At 39.5% G+C, this 18,706-nt stretch overlaps 1 protein-coding gene across 1 annotated transcript in view; it reads right to left on the minus strand.

Moving 5' to 3' along the window:
• The window catches only part of Ofd1 (OFD1 centriole and centriolar satellite protein), a 46,138-nt gene extending 27,466 nt beyond the window's left edge, over positions 1 to 18,672 (minus strand). The window contains exons 1-9 of the mRNA XM_021187793.1: positions 18,251 to 18,672; positions 17,983 to 18,081; positions 12,434 to 12,634; positions 9,492 to 9,560; positions 9,379 to 9,409; positions 6,563 to 6,670; positions 3,834 to 3,970; positions 3,486 to 3,659; positions 1,481 to 1,587 (exon numbers count right to left, since the gene is read on the minus strand). Coding sequence (XP_021043452.1) covers positions 1,481 to 1,587; positions 3,486 to 3,659; positions 3,834 to 3,970; positions 6,563 to 6,670; positions 9,379 to 9,409; positions 9,492 to 9,560; positions 12,434 to 12,634; positions 17,983 to 18,081; positions 18,251 to 18,265 — 941 coding nt within the window. The 5' untranslated portion in view covers positions 18,266 to 18,672. The remainder of the gene's footprint in view (positions 1 to 1,480; positions 1,588 to 3,485; positions 3,660 to 3,833; positions 3,971 to 6,562; positions 6,671 to 9,378; positions 9,410 to 9,491; positions 9,561 to 12,433; positions 12,635 to 17,982; positions 18,082 to 18,250) is intronic.
• Positions 18,673 to 18,706: the final 34 nt, after the last annotated feature.

Consider the following 18,706-nt stretch of genomic DNA (forward strand, 5'->3'; position numbering starts at 1 on the left):
ACACATGGTGGGACTCATGGCTCTCGCTGCATATGCAGTAGAGGATGGCCTAGTTGGTCATCAATGGAAGGAGAGACCCTTGGTCCTGTGAAGGTTCTATGTCCCTGTATAGGGGAATGCCAGGGCCAGGAAGTGGGAGTGGGTAGGTTGGGGAGCAGGGGGAGGGGGAAAGGGATAGGATCTTCAGAGGGGAAACCAGGGAAGGAGACAACATTTGAAATGTAAATAAAGTAAATATCTAAATAAAAATTAAAAAGTTAAGTAGAAAAGAAATCAAATGAACTGTGCCTACAGAAGTGAGAAAACACCAATAAAGAATTTCTTTAATGTAGCAAGACTTCTAAAGAACATATGAATGCTAATAGCAAATTCTCATTGGAAGAAAAAGGTTATATATACTACAGATTATGAGTTTGCTAGCAGTCCCAGGTAAGAACTGAAGGATGAAGCATCCTGAGCACTTAGGAAACATTAAGTAGCAACTCTGCCCCCATCATGAGAAGTGGTTCCATACCAGATGAGCCAACTTAGAACAGAGTTCCTTACTGAAGTACCAAGTAGGGAAGTAGGCCAGGGTGCCTGGAGTTCAGCTACATATATGCAACTATCAGGTCTGATAACTAAGGCAACAGCAAAGCACACGATCTATAAAAACATAAGGAGAACAGACAAGTTGTCCAGCCTCGGGGCAGTCTGACAGAAATATTTCCATAGTTTCCAACTAATTATCTAATACTTTACAAGAAAAACCCCAAGCTATACCTTCTACATCAGTTGATATCACCTTCAGAGCCAGGAACTCTCCCTGGAAGTTTTGTTTTGTTTTTATACAGGGTATTACCATGAGAAATAGCTCCATCCATGACAAGTCAAGTTGGACTATTCTATTTTGTTTTTTTTCAGTATAGTAGCAGGACTGAACACCTGATTCAAATATCTAGGCAGGCCTTGAACTCATCATGAAGCTTAAGCTGGTCTCAAACTCATGGAAATCATCCTGTCTCCTCCTCCCAGAGTGCTGGGATTACAGACATGCATTACCACACTAGGCATTTATTTGCCTGGGGAGATAACTCACTAAATAAAGTGTTTGCTGTGAAAGCATGAGGACCTGCATTCAGATCCCCAGTACCATAGAAAAGTCAGGCATGGTCCACACGGGAGATGACAGAAGACACTTGGATGCCCAAAGCTTGCTGTCCAGAAAGTCTAGTCAATCACTGAGCTTCAGGCCAACCAATGTAAGACAGACCCCCCCCCCCAAAAAAAAATATGGAGATGAATGAAAAGGAAACCACCTCACATTGACGTCTGACCTTAGAGACACACATGGATAAGTGCACCTACATGTAACCTTGCAGACTACACACACACATACACACACACACACACACACACAATCTTAGAAAAGGCTAGAAAATTTAGACATAATACTTAGTATAACTTTTTCATATCCAAAAAGAACACATTTATTACTTACAATTCAAAAGTTTCGATTCGCTCCTTCAGCTCTGCTTCTCTACCTCTAAGCAAATCTATATCATTTAGTAGAAGCTGTCTTTGAGCATAAATTTCTTTTGATTCCATCTGCATAGGAAAGCATTTACTTTTAGCAAGCAAGCAAAGATATATAAAACCCTGGAACTCAGACATTGCTTCCTTATTCTAGAACACAATGAAAGCTACAGATACTTAGAGGAACACTTTCTCATTGAAGAGATTTCAATGAAGATTGATTTCCACAAAAATATATTTCCTGTCCACACAAAAAAAATGAGTCCCTCAATGAATGGTAAACTACATTGCCACTGTTAGGAATATAGAATCTAGCTCTTTAGCATCCCTCATATTCCCTTACTCAAAAATTTGGTAAGTACAGGAAGAAAACCTTTATGCACATTCAGCAATAAAATTCCCAAAGAAGATAATCTCCTTGGTGATTGATGATGATGCCTAAATGTTTGTTTACAGCTCATTCGGACTCCAGTTACAGGCTCAGGTGAACTCCCAGTGAATGGGCCACGCCATCAGTGAACAAACACCACCAGGAGTAGATAAGTTCCTCATCTTTACAGAGCTCACAATTTGGTTGAGGGAGAGAGAAAAAAAATCACGAAAAGATGAAATGATTTCATAACTGAAGTATACAAAGACCACATGTATGAGTCGCTCAGTGAGCTGGGGAAGAAGCCACTGAGATGACATCAAGCTAGGTCTTTGAAGAACAGTACAGCCTTATCAGGGACAGATGTGGACAAGCATCCAAAGGTGTGGTATAGCCAAAGGTGATGATGATCTGTAATACTTTCAGGTAATATTAACTAAATGGGGATCTAGGCAGTCACCTACATTAAAAATAAAGTTATTAGTCTAAACATAACCCAGTATCTTAAATACCTATGCCTATTTTCATAGATGAAAATAGTTCATTTCCCAAATATACTAGATACATAGTACAAGGGTCCTATATCTTGCTGGCTAATAGCTCTTACTGAAAAGTACCAGCAAGGATGAACTCTAAGGGGAAGCACTCCTATTTCGAACGTTTTCTAACAACTGCTCTGGATGAACACTGAAAACGGTGGTGCAAGTTCTGTTTGACTGAAGACATTCTCTTAGCAAACAAAGGGGCAACTCTGAACACAGCCATTCAGACCCTACCCCTGGGTCACTCTGAGACTGCCATGTATCCCTTCATTTCCTTCAGGATGGGGGCCACTCATGTTTTTGCCTGCTTCTCTTTGCTTTCTTCATCCCCTAGCAGAGCACCAAGGTCTTTAATTCTTGAGGCTGCCTTTCTCAGGTCAAATTATGTTTAGCAAAACACCATTCCTCAATCACTTCTACCTTCTCACCCCCACAGAAAGGGGTGCGCAGATGCTCATAAATGATCAGCCCTCCCCAGAACAAGAACAGAAACCTCTTGTCACAAGAGCACATGGTTTGCTCTGCCACTTCCTGGCTACTGCTTCAGCTGGGTGTTACAATGTTAACATCCTTTCTGCTTTTAAGAGCTACTCCCAACTGGGCTTGGTGGTGCATAGTGGCTCACGCCTTTAATCCCAGCACTCAGGAGGCAGAGGCAGGCGGATTTCTGAGTTCGAGGCCAGCCTGGTCTACAGAGTGAGTTCCAGGACAGCCAGGGCTACACAGAGAAACCCTGTCTCAACCCCCCCCCCAAAAAAGAGCTACTCCCCCTCATCCATAGAAACTATTTACCTCCAAGCCTCTCCTTAAAGCCCTCTCCAATATGCCTAAGATTGAGCCTGTTTGCTGAATGTCTCTTAATCAGTGTGGACATTCACCCCAGTGCTTTCTTTTTGACCACTGCTGAGCAAAGTTTCCATGAGCTTGTCTGTATTCCTGATAACAACCCTACCTGCCTCTGGAGAGCCTTGTTCCATCCACTGTCCTTTCTAGATCTTCCACAAAGCTGCTAACAGCAGCAGGACACAGACACCCAGTAAATTATGCCCACATATTACCTCTCGGTGTTTTTTAATTCTTTCCAGAGAATTCTTCTCCTGAGAAATGAGGGCTTCATTTTTTGCTTGACAAGTTCTTTCAAATTCATTCTGGAACTCAGCCAATTCCTTTTCATACTTTCTTCTCTCTTCCATCTTAACTTTTGTTATTTCAGCTTCTCTAAAATACTTCAGCTATGAATTGAGCACAAAGACTAAAAATAGTTCCTTAAAAACAGTATAAATTCACTCTTCATTCACTCCATTTCTTAATAAAAGGCTGTAGATGGACCCCACATAGCCAAGGTTAAGCTAGTAGAAGATAAGTGGGCCTGGCTCTCATCAAGAGCAGCAGGGACTACAGCTTACCTTATGACACATTTCTACCTGAAGCTGGTGGTGTATTTCTTTCTTATACTCATTTAACTTTGTCTCTAAAGATTCTAGCTTGGAACGGTGAGGAAAAGCATCTGCAAATTGATCGTCAATAAGCTGAAACTTCTCGGCTATTAAAAAAATAACAGCCAATTAGGAAAAATAAAATCAACTCAGTAAGCTATGCAAGAGGCCCAAAGCAGACTATGCTAAAAGAAAGGTGTAGAGATGTCTGCTAACTACTTTGAAATATATTTAAAACCTGAGATAAGTGGACAGATAAGTGAACAAGTATAATGCAAATTCCACAGTAGCATCTATGTAGGCAAATAAGTCACTGTAACATTGTTTCAACTGTTCTGCATGTTTGGAAATGATAATAAATTGAAGGGGGACAAATACAAAGTAATCCTCTTCTCAGTTTGTAAGTGCAGAAAGCTTGAATTGGAGTTGAATTAAGCATGACACACATTCAAAACAAGAACTTTAAAAATATAAAAACTATGTACTATTCTTGCCTTCTACAGATAAGGAACAAATGGCCACAGAGTCTGAGTGACTTCCAGAGGGTTAAGCAACTATAGCACAACCAGGCTCAAGTTGAGGCCTGCTAACTTTCTCATACCAGATTTCTTTTCACGAGGCCCTTAGCCCTTAAACCAAACAGAGAGCCAAACCAACTATGAAGCAGAGAAGAAACCTGAACATGGAGTACAATTGCATGTGCGCGCGCGCGCGCGCACACACACACACACACACACACACACACACACACCCCAAAGGGCACACACGGAAAGAAAGAAATAGCAGGAGATTAAAATATTTAGAGTTTGTGGCAGGCACAATTGTGGCCATGTTTTTCCAACCACTTCACTTATTTTTCAAATGAGCCTTAACCACACAGTCTGACACAATACTTTCTAGCCACATGGTATCACTGAGTATTTGAAATGAGATCAATCTGAGTATAGTTGTGCTCTGAGTGAAAATAACACACTAGAACTCCAAGAATTGCCATAAAATGGATGTGAAATATCTCACTAATATTTTTATACTATCTGCTTGCTGAAATATCTAGAATGCTTTAAGTTAAATAATTAAAATGAATTTCACCTGTTTCTTTCCATGTTTTTAAAATGTAGCCACTAGGGCTGGACAGTGGTGGTGCACACCTTTAATCCCAGCACTTGGGAGGCAGAGGCAGGTGGATTTCTGAGTTCCAAGGCCAGCCTGGTCTACAGAGTGAGTTCCAGGACAGCCAGGGTTATACAGAGAAACCCTACTTCGAAAAACAAAAATGTAGACACTAGGAAATTAAAATTTTTCTATGTGCTTTGTATTACTGGAAAGCTCTCATCTGCAATGAACACATATTTTGCTAATGGAATTAAAATTATACTTAAGGGCCTAGTTGGAGAATATAGCTTTGTAAATGATGGATTCCTTATCTTCTTCTAAGTTAAAGGTACTACTAAAGATGAGCCAAAAAGTTGATTAAACACATCAGTATAGATAACTGCTTTCCATCTCTTTTGATATAAAACCAAAAGATAGTGTCTTCTTTGCTTTCTGTTGCTGTGACAAGCACCACGACCAAAAGCAACTAGGGAAGAAAAGGGTTTATATTTTCAGCTTATACTCCAGGTCACAGTCCATTATTAAGGGAAGTCAGGCAGAAACTCCAGCAGAAACACAGAGGAATGCTTACTGCGTTGATCCTTGATTCCTACTAAACTTTATATATAGAACAGGACTCCTACCTAGGGATGATGCTGCCCACAGTGGGCCAGGCCCTCACACATTGTACAAAACAATTCCCCATAGACCTACCCATAGCACAATCTGATGGAGGCAACTGTTCAATTGAGGATCTTCTAAGACAACTCTAGCTTGTGTCAAGTTGACAATAAAAACTAGCCAACACAGGTAGGAAGATACTATAGAAAGGTAGAGAGTGCAAAATCTCTAAGCCTTGGACTCTACCCAAATGGGTGTTTCCAAGTTTTTCTCCCTGCCGAGGACCTCAATTTCCAGTATATAGTGAAATGATGGGACAATGACTTATCTCATTCTTTGCAAACAGTTAATAACATACAGTGGTGGTTTAAATAAAAATACTCCAGCCCCTAGCATGGGTTCATATATTTGAATGCTTAGTAACCAGGGAGTAGCACTATTTGAAAGGATTAGGAGGTATGGCCTTGCTGGAAGAAATATGTCACGAGGATGGGCTTTATGGTTTCAAACACCCAAGCCAGGCCCAGGAACTCTCTCTTCCTACTGCCTGCAGATCTTACTGTAGAATTCTCAACCACTTCTCCAGCACCACATCTGCCTGTATGCTCCCATGCTCCTCACCATGACAATGGACTAAATCTCTGAAATGGTAAGCAAGCCCTAACTAAAATACATTTCTTCACAGCAGCACAACACTGACAATAACATATACTAATTTAATGGCTAAAAATATTGTCAGAGAAGTCATGAGTTTCCTAGTTAAGAGAAGTTAACCTCCACAAGTGAGGAAGTGAGGTGGTATGCATTTGTAAATACCAGCATTCAGAGGCGGCAGAGGCAAGACAATCAACAGTTTAAGGCCAGTTCCATCTACACAGTGAATTCAAATCCAGGCAAGGCTAAATAGTGAGACCCTATTTGAAAAATAATCAGGCAAACACAAAAATAACAAGCTAGCTAGCAGAATTGAAGCAGGCTCTAATTACCTAGAGACACTTGGCTAGGAAATGTGGCGCTTGTCTGAGTTTCCGCATCACAGCTCTCTTTAGCTTGATAATATTCTGCCAACTCCTTTAAGAAACTCATAAGAAAACCTAAAAGTGTAACATACATAGTTTTGTTTAAGAACATCATTCAGCTATTTCTTTATTGTTGTTTATGAGTTTTGATTTATAGCATCATCATTTGATTACCAAGGAAAGATCTTTCCAAGCATGATATAAACCTTAAAAGAAATAGAGATCACTATAACCACAAAAATATATAAATTTACATATGGCATAAAATAAACTCAAAATACAAATGATATATCAGGAAAGACAGAGAAGTCTCATTGTAATGTCAAAGAACTCTTACAAATCAGTAAAACAAAAAAAGTAGGAAAAGACATGGACAAAGTTCACAGGAAGAAAATTTAAATAGAAAAAAATGAATACCTTTTAAATGTTAAACAAATACACAAAACCCATAAATAAATGCAAATAAAAGATAGATGACATTTTCCATATAACACTATTAAGATTAAATCAATGGTAATGTCAAGTGCTGACATGGGAATCAAGGAGAGCAATTTGTTAGTGTGCCCATATTTTAACCTAGTCATTTTCAGCTTACACTGCTGTACTACCTTTAAGAAAGGGCACAGAGTATGCATGATGCACACTTAATTATTTCTTATAGCAAAAAGCAAGCAACAACTTACCTCCTTCAAGAAGGATTTAAGTATGTTCTTCAAGAATGATCTAAACAAGCTGAAAGGACTCCTGCTTCATCAGCCTGAGTACAATCTCTTACCTCTTTCTATTAAAGATTTTAAAATTCTATTCCCACAACTGTAGCTTCCTTTAACTTCTCCTTCTAAACACACTACTCCCTTATCTAAAAACCACACACTAACTACCTAAACTCTCAATCATAATGGGAGTCAGTTTTCTCCTTCTACCATGTGGATCCTGGGGATGGAACTCACGCGGTCAGGATTGGCAACAGGTACCTTTATGTGCTGACCCATCTCGATGGGTCATTCTAGCCGTCAGATGGGAACATTCCAACAGTGAGAAAGCTGGCTCTTACTTTCTACTACCTACCTATAGACTTGACTACAACTTCACAATAATTACTAAATCCTACTATGCAAATAACTAGCAAACACAATCCAGTCCAATTCAACTGTCAGGCTCTACTAACTTTCAAAGTTAAGAAGCTCAGCACTCAAGCCCAAGTGAGAGCATTACAATAATACTGTTTGGCCAGTCTATATTCCATCCAGGGATCACCTAATCTCCTAAATTTGAATTGTAGTTCTTTTTCTACTGATTTTTGCCAAAATTAACAAAAGATTACTGGTTAGCCAAATTTTGGCACTTGGATGCTTAACACAATTGCTACTCAGTTTTTCCATGTCCCAGGAATTCTATCACAGTAAGCAGGTGGCAAGTGTTAGTCAGATGTTTTTTGAACCAGAAGTACTTAAAAAAATATGGAAACATGGGCAATATTCTTTAAGCTATAGTAAAGTGGATTATTCCTAAATATTGCTTCAAGCTCTAAATTTCCTTCTCAATATTTTGGCAACAGCTATTAGTGGCATATAGTTTGGACCAGTGCTTTCTAGTACGGCAGCCATGTGAGTAACTGAATTTAAATTCAACGAAAATCAAGTTCACTGTTCACAGAGTAAGTAGCCCCATTTCAAGCATCACATGACCTTAGTGGCTACCACATGAGACAGCAGAGATAGGCATTTCCAATAAACCATAGTTACACTAAATAGCATACTGCCTTAGAGTTCAGAAAGTAGGGTCTTATCTACTCATTTCCTTAGCACAATGCAATAAAAGATAGCCATCTTTTTATTTTGAATAATAATTCACTTGTATTTAGACTGCCAGACACTTAATTTTGTTGTACAAACTGATCAGCTTTAGCCTTTGGAACCTGTTTCACTGTGGGATGTAGGGTCAGTTGCCATAATGAAATTCAATAGGGATGATCTCTGTTGCAGGAAGCCTAGAACATCTTGTAAGCCAATTTACTTACCAACTGCAAGCTTTACCTGACAATAAAGTCAAAGACTAATGGCTAGTTGAAAGTAGACATGCAAATATTTGCTCATTAAGTACCAACTTATAGACATCCTAGCCTGGATGGCAAGGCAAAAATTCAAACACAAAAGGACCACAGCAACATGTCACAGAGTACTTAAAAAGAGCAAAGGAACTATCACTGGCAGCTAAGTTGCCAGTTTGGGACACAAAACTCATTACCAAGTCTAAAATATAGTCTGCCAACTGTAATAACAATATACTATATGAAAGGCCAGGCGTAAAGCAATTTATCAAGAAAGTATAAAAACTCAATCAATAAGAAAGCATTGATAGTTTAAGAAACTACTAATACATTTACCACTTCATAAATTCCATTTGTACCACTTCATAAGTTCCATTTGAGGGGGCTATCTAATATAAAAAGATAGTCAGCTCCTGCTACTAGTTTTGTTGTTTTTCAGGGGAGGGAGTTACTATATAAATGTTCTAAACAGCAGGTATTCTGTAAATAGCATTTTCATTTGCTAGGCTCTTGACTACTGTCTGTAGTGTCCATACCTGAATATCTAAGACTTAATCAAAAGAAAGAAATGTAGGAGAAATAACCCATTTTTATGAAGATAATATGTAAATGGTTGCTTATTATTTTCTAGTTAAATTTCCCATTCTTCTCCCTGATAACCACAAGCTTTGCATTTTTGTAAGCAGCAGCACATATAAAGATCCTGCTATTCCCCACAGATGAAGGCTCCTACCTTTTTGATTTTCTTTATCAAATCCTGAAATCTGTTAAAAGAAAATATTTACTCTTATTAACTGCTCATTTATAAAAGCAGTAAATCAAAGTAGATCATAAGAACAATCTTACCAATGACTTATAGAGACCGGATGAGGGGTTAATCCGAATGAGTTGTAGTAGATCCTGCATAGTAAATATCTTAAAGAGAAAAAAAAAGGAAAAAAAAAGGATTAAGTAGCCGGGGTGGTTTGAATATGCTTGGCCCATGGGAAGTGACACTAGTAAGAGTTGTAGCCTTGTTGAGTAGGTGTGGCCTTGAAGGAGGAAGTTTCTCACTAAGGGCTTTGAGGTCCTATGCTTAAGCTCTACCCAGGGAGGAAAAGAACAAAGTCCCCTCCTAGCTGCCTTCAGATCAAGACTAGGACTCTCAACTCCTTCTCCTGCACCATGTCTGCCTGGATGCTGCTATGCTCCCTGCCATGATGAGAATGGACTGAACCTCTGAAACTGTGATCCAGCCCCCAATGAAATGTTGTAGTTTATAAGAGTTGCCTTGGTCACAGTGTCTCTTCCCAGTAATGGAAATCGTAACTAAGACAAACTTGTGGACAAGTTTAAATGATTAAGATGTTACTGAATATAAAACTAAGACTCACTTCAGATTTAAAATCTTACAGTTAACCCAATAACGAAAAAATAAAGCTTTTATGTTGTTAACAAATTACAATAAATATAATGAGGTCAAAAGATCAAGCAGTTTATTATTTTTTAAATTACATGTATTTAGTATATATGTGTGTGTTAGGAGGGTATGAACATGCTATGATATACATGTGGAGATCAGAGGACAATTTGTAGAAATTAGTTCAATCCTTCCACCATATGGGTCCTGGGACTCCAACTCAAATCATCAAAACTTCATAACAAGTACCTTTATCACTAAGTGATCTTCCCTGCCCAGGTAAAATATCTTAAATGAAGTAATTAACCTCCAAATACTAACAGGAATGAAAGAAACGATTAATGCCTTACAGATAACATTTTATCTATCTGGTGAAGCAGTGGCTATATGAATGAACTTCAGGATCCTTAGTTATTTAAAACTGTAAATAAACTCTAGGTTCTACTATTCTTTAGATGAATGACTACTGCATGCCTGAAATATTTTTAATCACACAAATATTCTTAATATATGTATTCCTGCTATACTATGTATTATGTACTAGAACTACTCTTAGAATACTGATACAATGTATTTTCAAATGGTTTCCTTTTAAAGAAAAAGTTCTGGTTGGCATTTATGTTATTAGAAACTACTAATGATGTGAACTGGTTTAATTAATACTATAATTATATAACTATTACAGAGTAAAGAAAATTATAAAAACTTATCATTAGAAAGAAGATGAGCAGGGGCTGGTGAGATGGCTCAGCGGTTAAGAGCACCAACTGCTCTTCCAAAGGTCCTGAGTTCTAATCCCAGCAACCACATGGCGGCTCACAACCATCCGTAACAAAAATCTGATGCCCTCTTCTGGAGTGTCTGAAGACAGCTACAGTATACACACATAATAAATAAATAAATAAATAAATAAATCTTTAAAAAGAAAAAGATGAGCTAAAAATGAATTCTTTTTTAAAGACAGTGTCATATTATGTATATCTGGTTGGCCTAGGACTCACCAAGCTGACCTAAAATTTGTGATTTTCGTCTGTTGTCTAGTGCTGAGACTACACATGTGTGTCCCCATGCCTAGTTTAAAAAAAATTATTTATGCTGTCAAGTTGAATTCAGTTGTTAATAAAGTATAGCATATTCAAAGTTTAATCTTCCTTTAGAATGCCAACATTGTTCGTATTTCTTAAAACTTTTAGACAATTACAAACAACACATACACACAGAAAACACCAGGAATGAACCCTATTGCAAAAGACAGACTTGATTGACGATTACGTGTCATTTTGGGATAGCTGACTGCATCCAATTTATCACTAGATGTGGGATCTTGACAGTGTGGGACTCTGCATGGGGGTGGAAGAAGAGTATTATGAAAACCACACTCAATTCTACTGCAAACATAAAACTGTTCCAAAAACAAAATTCTGTCTTAGATAATATACAAGTACTGAGAATGTTTGTTAAATATCACTTTAAAGTAATTAGTAAAGTAGATTATTATGTTCAGTGGTGATGAGAACTAGTTAAAATCATCAGAGTGGTTAAGACATGTGCTTTTATAGTTGGGAACTTTATAGATTTTTCTTAAATTATGTATTTTGCACTTCTCTGATATAACTATAAAGCAGAGAAATATCTGCAGCAATCTAACACATTAGAAATCAAACTGTGCCGGGCGGTGGTGGCACACACCTTTAATCCCAGCACTTGGGAGGCAGAGGCAGGCAGATTTCTGAGTTCGAGGCCAGCCTGGTCTACAATGTGAGTTCTAGGACAGCCAGGGCTATACAGAGAAACCCTGTCTCGAAAAGCCAAAAAGAAAAGAAAAGAAAAGAAAAGGAAAAAGAAAAAGAAAAAGAAAGAGAAAGAGAAAGAGAAAGAGAAAAAGAAAAAAAGAAAAAGAAAAAGAAAGAAATCAAAATGTTCTGCCCTTCTCAAAAAACAAAATGTTCTGCCCTGTAATGCTATTTAGAAGCTACTCACTGTGTGTAAATCAAAATCATTTCACCTGTCTACAGTCTGAGTCTTCATTTGAAACACATGTGCTACCTGCAGTGTATCTAGCACAGTATCAGTTTCACAGTGAACATTACGGAAATGGCAGTTACCAGTCTAATTTAAACCACATGGAATGTAACATTACTTTTAGCTCCAAAATATTTAGTGATTGCACTTACCACTATTTTACAATAGACTGAAATACCAAAGCCTTAACAACAACCACATTTGGTACTCATTTTTTATCTAACAAATATGTTTTGTTCAGGAATTGCATCAAAGATGAACAAGACATGAAGCTATCCAGTCAAGGGGCAAGCGGGGTAGTTATGTAGGACTTCAGTTACTAGAGGAAGAAACTGTCAGAAGGAAATTCAAACCCACCAGACTTTACCTTTTCTTTTGCCAAACCACTTTCTGGAAAGAAAACCGAAAGTGAATATTCATAGCCACATCTTTGTAAGTGATCTGCCACTAGCGAGTTAGAAGCACCTATTAGGAGGGCACTCCCTTCCACTGAAATGGATGGAGGCTTCACTTCTCCACTCAATACAGGATGCATCAATTCATGAATTAGCTGGTTTCGGAGCTGTGTCTAGCGTAAAAACGGGAAAAAAGACAAAAGGAGTTACATTTCACCAGAATAAAAATATATACACATCTGTCCTATTCACTGAACTCTTTCTAATTTTCTAAATGACTCTGGATCTGGGGCAGAAGGTAGAAATCACTTCTTTCACAATTTCTCTTACCCCTCAGTGGACTTGGGCAAAAGCTTTCTTTCCCCAGCTACCAAAACCACTATCCACAGATTATAACTGACTTCTCTAAAAGCAATTTCAACTGCTTGTTATCAGGAAATCAAGCCAAAGGGGATATTCTGCTATTTCATTCCAACTGTGTATTGTGGCGGTCTATGAAAGTATTGGCTCAATCCAGTTCTTGGGCATAATACTGATCAAAATAAAGTTTAGTTGGCTTACACTTGTTTATTTCCCAGGACAGGGTTTCTCTGTGCAGGCTTGCTTGTGCTGGAATGCACTCTGTAAATGGACCAGGCTGACATCCAACTCAGAGATCTACCTGCCTCTACCACCCAAGTGCTGGGAATAAAGGTGTGAGCCACCACACTCAGCTTAAAATTTAGTTCTTAATAAAGAAATAACGTACAGGAGGGAAACTAGGAAATCCCAAGAAGCTTATCAAATCTGTACTTTTGGGCTGGTAAGATGGCTCAAAGAAAAAAGGCACTTGCCAGGTAAGCCAGATAACCTGGGTCTTCTGCTACCTGGGATCAGAGATGGAGGGAAAGAAGGGACTCCCAAAAAGTTGTCTCTGAGGGTCACATATGGAAATGTGCATAGCCATTCATGTGCACGGGCATTCTTTAAAAAAAAAAAATAAAAAGAATGCACTATCACATAGGGTATTCATTCAAATGTCAAGCCACTGGAAGATAAATTTCTCACCATTGATAAATATGAAATAAAGGGTCAGAGTACATAATTTTCTTCATGTTACAACACTGGCACTATTCATTTGAATTTTAAGAAAATCTCCTAAATTAACGATACTACTAAAGGTTTAAGTAGTTTTAACATATAGTTTAGAAATGTACAATTGTGCTTAACAGCATGTTGCCTAGATTCTTGAGGTTCTGTATGAAACAAAATATAGTAATTTATTTAATACAAGGAAGCACCACAGGGGTCTTTATTTTATCTCTTTCTGCTATCCTTGACTATGGTAGAATGCTGCTAAAACTGCTTTCCTAGAAAACAAAAACAGCATCTACCCCTCCTTCTACAGTCCCAAGTATTGAAGTTCACTCTGGGAGCAACTGAGTTTATTAGGTTTGCTTACAGAGAAATGAGTGAGGTTTTATGTGTAGGAGTGTAGATGCCCTTAAAGTGGCCACAACAAATGAATTCTGCACCCATTATGATCACTCCTTCCCCAATCTATATACTCTAGCCCCTGGCTGAGAATGGGGCCATGTACAATCAGAGTAGAACTGCAAACAACTATCAGGGAGGAGTGACTGGATACTCCAGAGGAGGTCCCATGATCCTACCCACCCAACGTTTAGGAAGGAATGTCAACAGTCAACAAGCCTGGCTATGATGATCTTCTGTAAGCAGATCCAGCTCAATTCCTGAAGATGTGGGAGTTTGGCACGGTATATATAAGCACCATGACAAAACATATATCTAAAACCCTCTAGTTAAAAAGACATTTACACTGAACAAAATACATACACTCGGCATTATCTACCATTCACAACCTGACATAGTAAAGCAAAAAAGAAAGAAGGAAGAAAAAGGGAAATTGCATCTTCCACCAACCAAATTTACAAGTAGCTTAATTACATTCATAATACACTGAGGAAATGATCTATTCAGTCCTAGCTTAACTAATAGAAGAATTTACGATAACTTGCCTAAAAGAAAAAATTAGTGGTGGTGTGTGCTGAAAGGAAAATAAGAGCAAGAAAAACTAAAGTGGCAATTATAAGTGAACTGCCTTCCTGACAGTCACAAAAAGCAGAAAGTACTTGCTAGTAGAGACACAAAATTGACTTAGAGCTTCCCAACAGCCAATGCACTAGGGAAATCTACTCAAAATTAAATTTTGCAGGCTGAAGAGATAGCTCAGTCAGTAGTTTGCCTTACAAACAAAAAGACCTGAATTTGATCCCCAGAACCCACATAAAGCCAGGCACAACAGTGACCAATTGTCATCCCAGAGCTGAGAAGGCAAAGGCAGGAAGAACCCTGGGGCTCACAGTCTAACTAGTCTACCTGAATTAGAGGAGAGCTCCAGGTTCAAGGAGGAACCTGTCTCAAACCACTGAGGGAAAATGCAACTGAGGAAGGCACCTGACATCAACATCTGGCCTCCATACCATATATTAGAGAACACCCCCCCCCAATACATGATGCTCCTAAACAGCTTGAGGACTAGTGATGTATCTCAGATGGTAGAATACTTTTCCTTTCATGCATAAGACCTCAGGTTTGATCTCCAGCTCCAAATAAACAGGTGATTCAAATAAACTGGGAAGTTTAAGGTAGCCCTTGGCTCTACACATAGTTCAAGGCCAGTCTGGGCTACAAAAACCCTGAATCAAAAAAAAAAGTGGTTAAGAGTACCTGTTACAAAATCATGATGATTAGAGTTTAGATCCTAGTATCTGTGCAATAAGCCAGGTGGGTGTCCTGCTAACAGGAGCAATCAGACAGCCAGTTCAGGTCTCCATGCAAGTAAAAGCACACAAACTACACAGGTGCACACATGCCGGCAGACATAAATCAAATCTTAAAAAAATATAGCACGAAAGGACAGTTTTCACAAAGTTGGTGGGAAACTCAAAGCATGAGACAAAACCTTGCCAATCTTAACACACATCTCAGAAACAGTCTTAACTAGACCAAAAGTAAAGAAACAGATGATTTGACAAGTTTCATTTTACCCCTAAATTGGATGTAGGAGAAGATGCCTGTAATGCTAATCCTAGGAAGGTAGAGTCGAGCATCACCTAAGTCGGAGACAGGAGAGTGAGACACTGTTTCCAAAACCACAAAAAGTATGACAAGACCCACAAAGCGAACAAAAGTACCCAGACATAAATGACTTTGTAATTAACTGTAAGTACAAATTCATTTCAAATAAAAGGAGAATATAAGCACTAAATTCCATAAAATTTACATTATAACACACCTCTATCAGTCACTGAACTAAGAAAGTAAAAATTAGCTAAATTGGAGAAAATGAAAATGTGCCCTGTTTTTCCTCCAGTTGGCTAATGAACTGAATAAGCAGCCATGCCGAAGCTGGGAACAAGACTTGCACAACGGGGTTACAGATATCGATATTCATTGCTTAAGATCAAATCAAACTGAGACATGAAGGACTATCAAGTCTAAATCTAGAGTATGCCATGCCCAGAATGCAAAGATTGTTCAATATTAGAGATTAATAAAGTATATTCAATCCAGGTGGTTAAGTCCAGAATCATTAATGGGTTAGAGTTCGTCTTTCTAACATTTCAAATGTGGGCGCTAAGGAGATGGCTCAGTTGATGAAATACCTTTTGTGCAAACATGAGATCCTGAGTTCAATCCCTACATACACATAAAAAGCTAGGTATGATAGTCAGGGTTTGTAATTCCAGCACTGGGGCTTGGGTGTGGGATGGGGTGGAGACAAGAGGATCCCTGGAGCTCAATGGCCAGCAAGCCTAGCCAAATCAGTGAGCTTAGGTCAGTGAGAAAGAAACCCTGTCTCAAACCACAAGGTGGATGGCTCACAGATACCTAAGGTAGACCTCTGGCCTACACAGGAACATGCATGCATGCATATGCATCTACACGCAAAGGAGCCAGAACATGCATGTGCACACCAACACAAACGTGAACAAACATCCAATGACATGAGGATTTAAAAAGTTTGGGTTTTGACCTAATAAATATTAGACATCAATATTTGTACAGCCAGATTAAAGCAGAACACGGAGGGGAAAGTACTGTAACAAAAATAGAAAAGAAGATCAATCATTTTTACAGAAAGAACTCTTAAAATACTACCTCTAACCAGTCTCATGGGAAAAGAGAGAGAGACAGCCAGAAAAGTACAACAATCAAAGAAGTGAAGCAGAAAATGACTGAAGCAGTCCTTTTTTCCAGTGTTACCCTGCCAAAAGGGCAACCCTGAAACAAATATTGCCAAACTGCTTGTGAAATACACAATAACAATCCTTCCCTAGCCATATGGACACACTGCTAGAACTGCTCCTACCCCAAGGCATAACGGCCCTAGCCTAACTCTCCAGCACTCAGGAAGGAAGCAGAACCCTGCAAACTGGCCAAGGCATGCTCAGGCCTTTTCCCTCAGACAGGGGAGTTCTCTATACTAGGCAGGAAATGACGGGAACAACAAATAGACGAGGTGGAGACCTGGGTAGAAGCCCCACAGTCAACAGGAGGCAGCGACCTCCATGACCTCTGACTGACCAGGAGGAATCTGCTGCCACTGAAAATAAGGATTTCAAGCAACCTGAGGAAACAGGGAAAGGACCCTCATATAATCTAAATTTTAACACACCTACAGCAGTTTGTAGTCATAAAATATATGATTTTTCTCTCTTCTTCCTTTCTGTATTTTCCGGACAAGTCTTAAATATTTGTATGTAGTGAAATAGGACTCACCTTTCCTTAATTTCCAATTCTACATGTAAAATACAGTCTAAAAGGTATATTGTAAGGAAACACATTGAACTAACTCCATCCCTTGCTGTTACGCGAACTTAAGATGTACTAATAAACAGTTGCTATTCGTTTAAAATATTCACACTCTAAAATATCTTATGTATATTTACTACTACTGACACAGGGTATCACTATGAAGTCTTGGCTAACCTGGAACTGGCTATTTGGCCCAGCTGCCCTCACAAGAGATGTGCCTGCCTCTGCTTCCCAAGTGCTGGGAAAGGCATGTGACAATACACCTAGTACCCTTCCACTATACATTTCTTTCTAGGGAGTAGCATCAAACAGACTGGGTTTCATTTTGATGTTCTCAGCCATGTATACCACCGTACTCTGCTCACATTCACCTTCTCATTATCCTCTGCAGTCCTTTCCTCACAATAGTACCCCTTCTGCTCACTACATATACGTAGCATGGTCAACTCGAGACTGTGAACAAGATTTGTAACAGCAGCTCAGTTTTACGGCAATGTGTTCATTGTACACGTTATGTGCTACCTTAATGTCAGTTCAATAAATATGCTCTTTTAAAAGATGACTGAAACTCAACATTTTCAGAATGTAACTTATACAATCGATATTTCAGTATTTTTTAATGAACTTAAATGTGGAGCCACCGGCGGTTAAAGGTTAACACTTGTGGAAGTAACGACACAATTATGCCTACATCTGATACCTGAAGTGTGTCCAGTACACCCCGGTCCTTAAACGTCTGGTATAGCTTTTTGCGCAGTTCATCTTGACTCAACACATCAGACTTGTGGGGCATGTTGGACTGAAAAGAGAAAATGATGAGTTACCTAGTGGCAAAGGGGACCTGAATTTCAGAAATCAGACCAGTGACCTCACCGGAAGCCCTAAGATGCTTAACGAAGCCTTTAACGGACATCAAACAAAAGAGACGTCCTGTTGGGAAAACCCTGTTAAGTGGCAGGTGGAACTACCTGAGCCATCGTCATCTGCTTTCCACCTGAGCTCGCCCCTCCACGGTCGGACTCCTCGGCCCGGCCCGGGCCGCAGGAGGAGAGGGAGCCCTTGACCTCGGAGTCCAGCTTGTCTCTGGGGACCTGGGGGACCAAGATGAGGTGAACATTCAGCCCATCACTCGTCCAACAGCCGCACTTCCTCCCAGGGTTCCGGAAGGGTGGGCGGGGCCGCGAGCCAGGACGGACTCTGGATGGAATAAAGATGGATATGGCAAGCGAGGGCCCCGAAACGGCCGCTCAGTGGGCAGCTTTCAGTGCTCAGTAGCTCATCCCTACACCGCCCGCCGCCCACTCCGCCCGCTCCGCCCGTTCGGCCGGTTCGGCCCGCTCCGCCGGCCCAGTCTAACCGCCCAGGCTTTAGCCCTCTGTGAAGCCTGCGCATGCCCTGGCCTAAGCCGGCAGGCCCAGCCCCAT

The sequence above is a fragment of the Mus pahari genome, chromosome X (assembly GCF_900095145.1).
Source record: "Mus pahari chromosome X, PAHARI_EIJ_v1.1, whole genome shotgun sequence".
Lineage (NCBI taxonomy): Eukaryota > Metazoa > Chordata > Mammalia > Rodentia > Muridae > Mus > Mus pahari.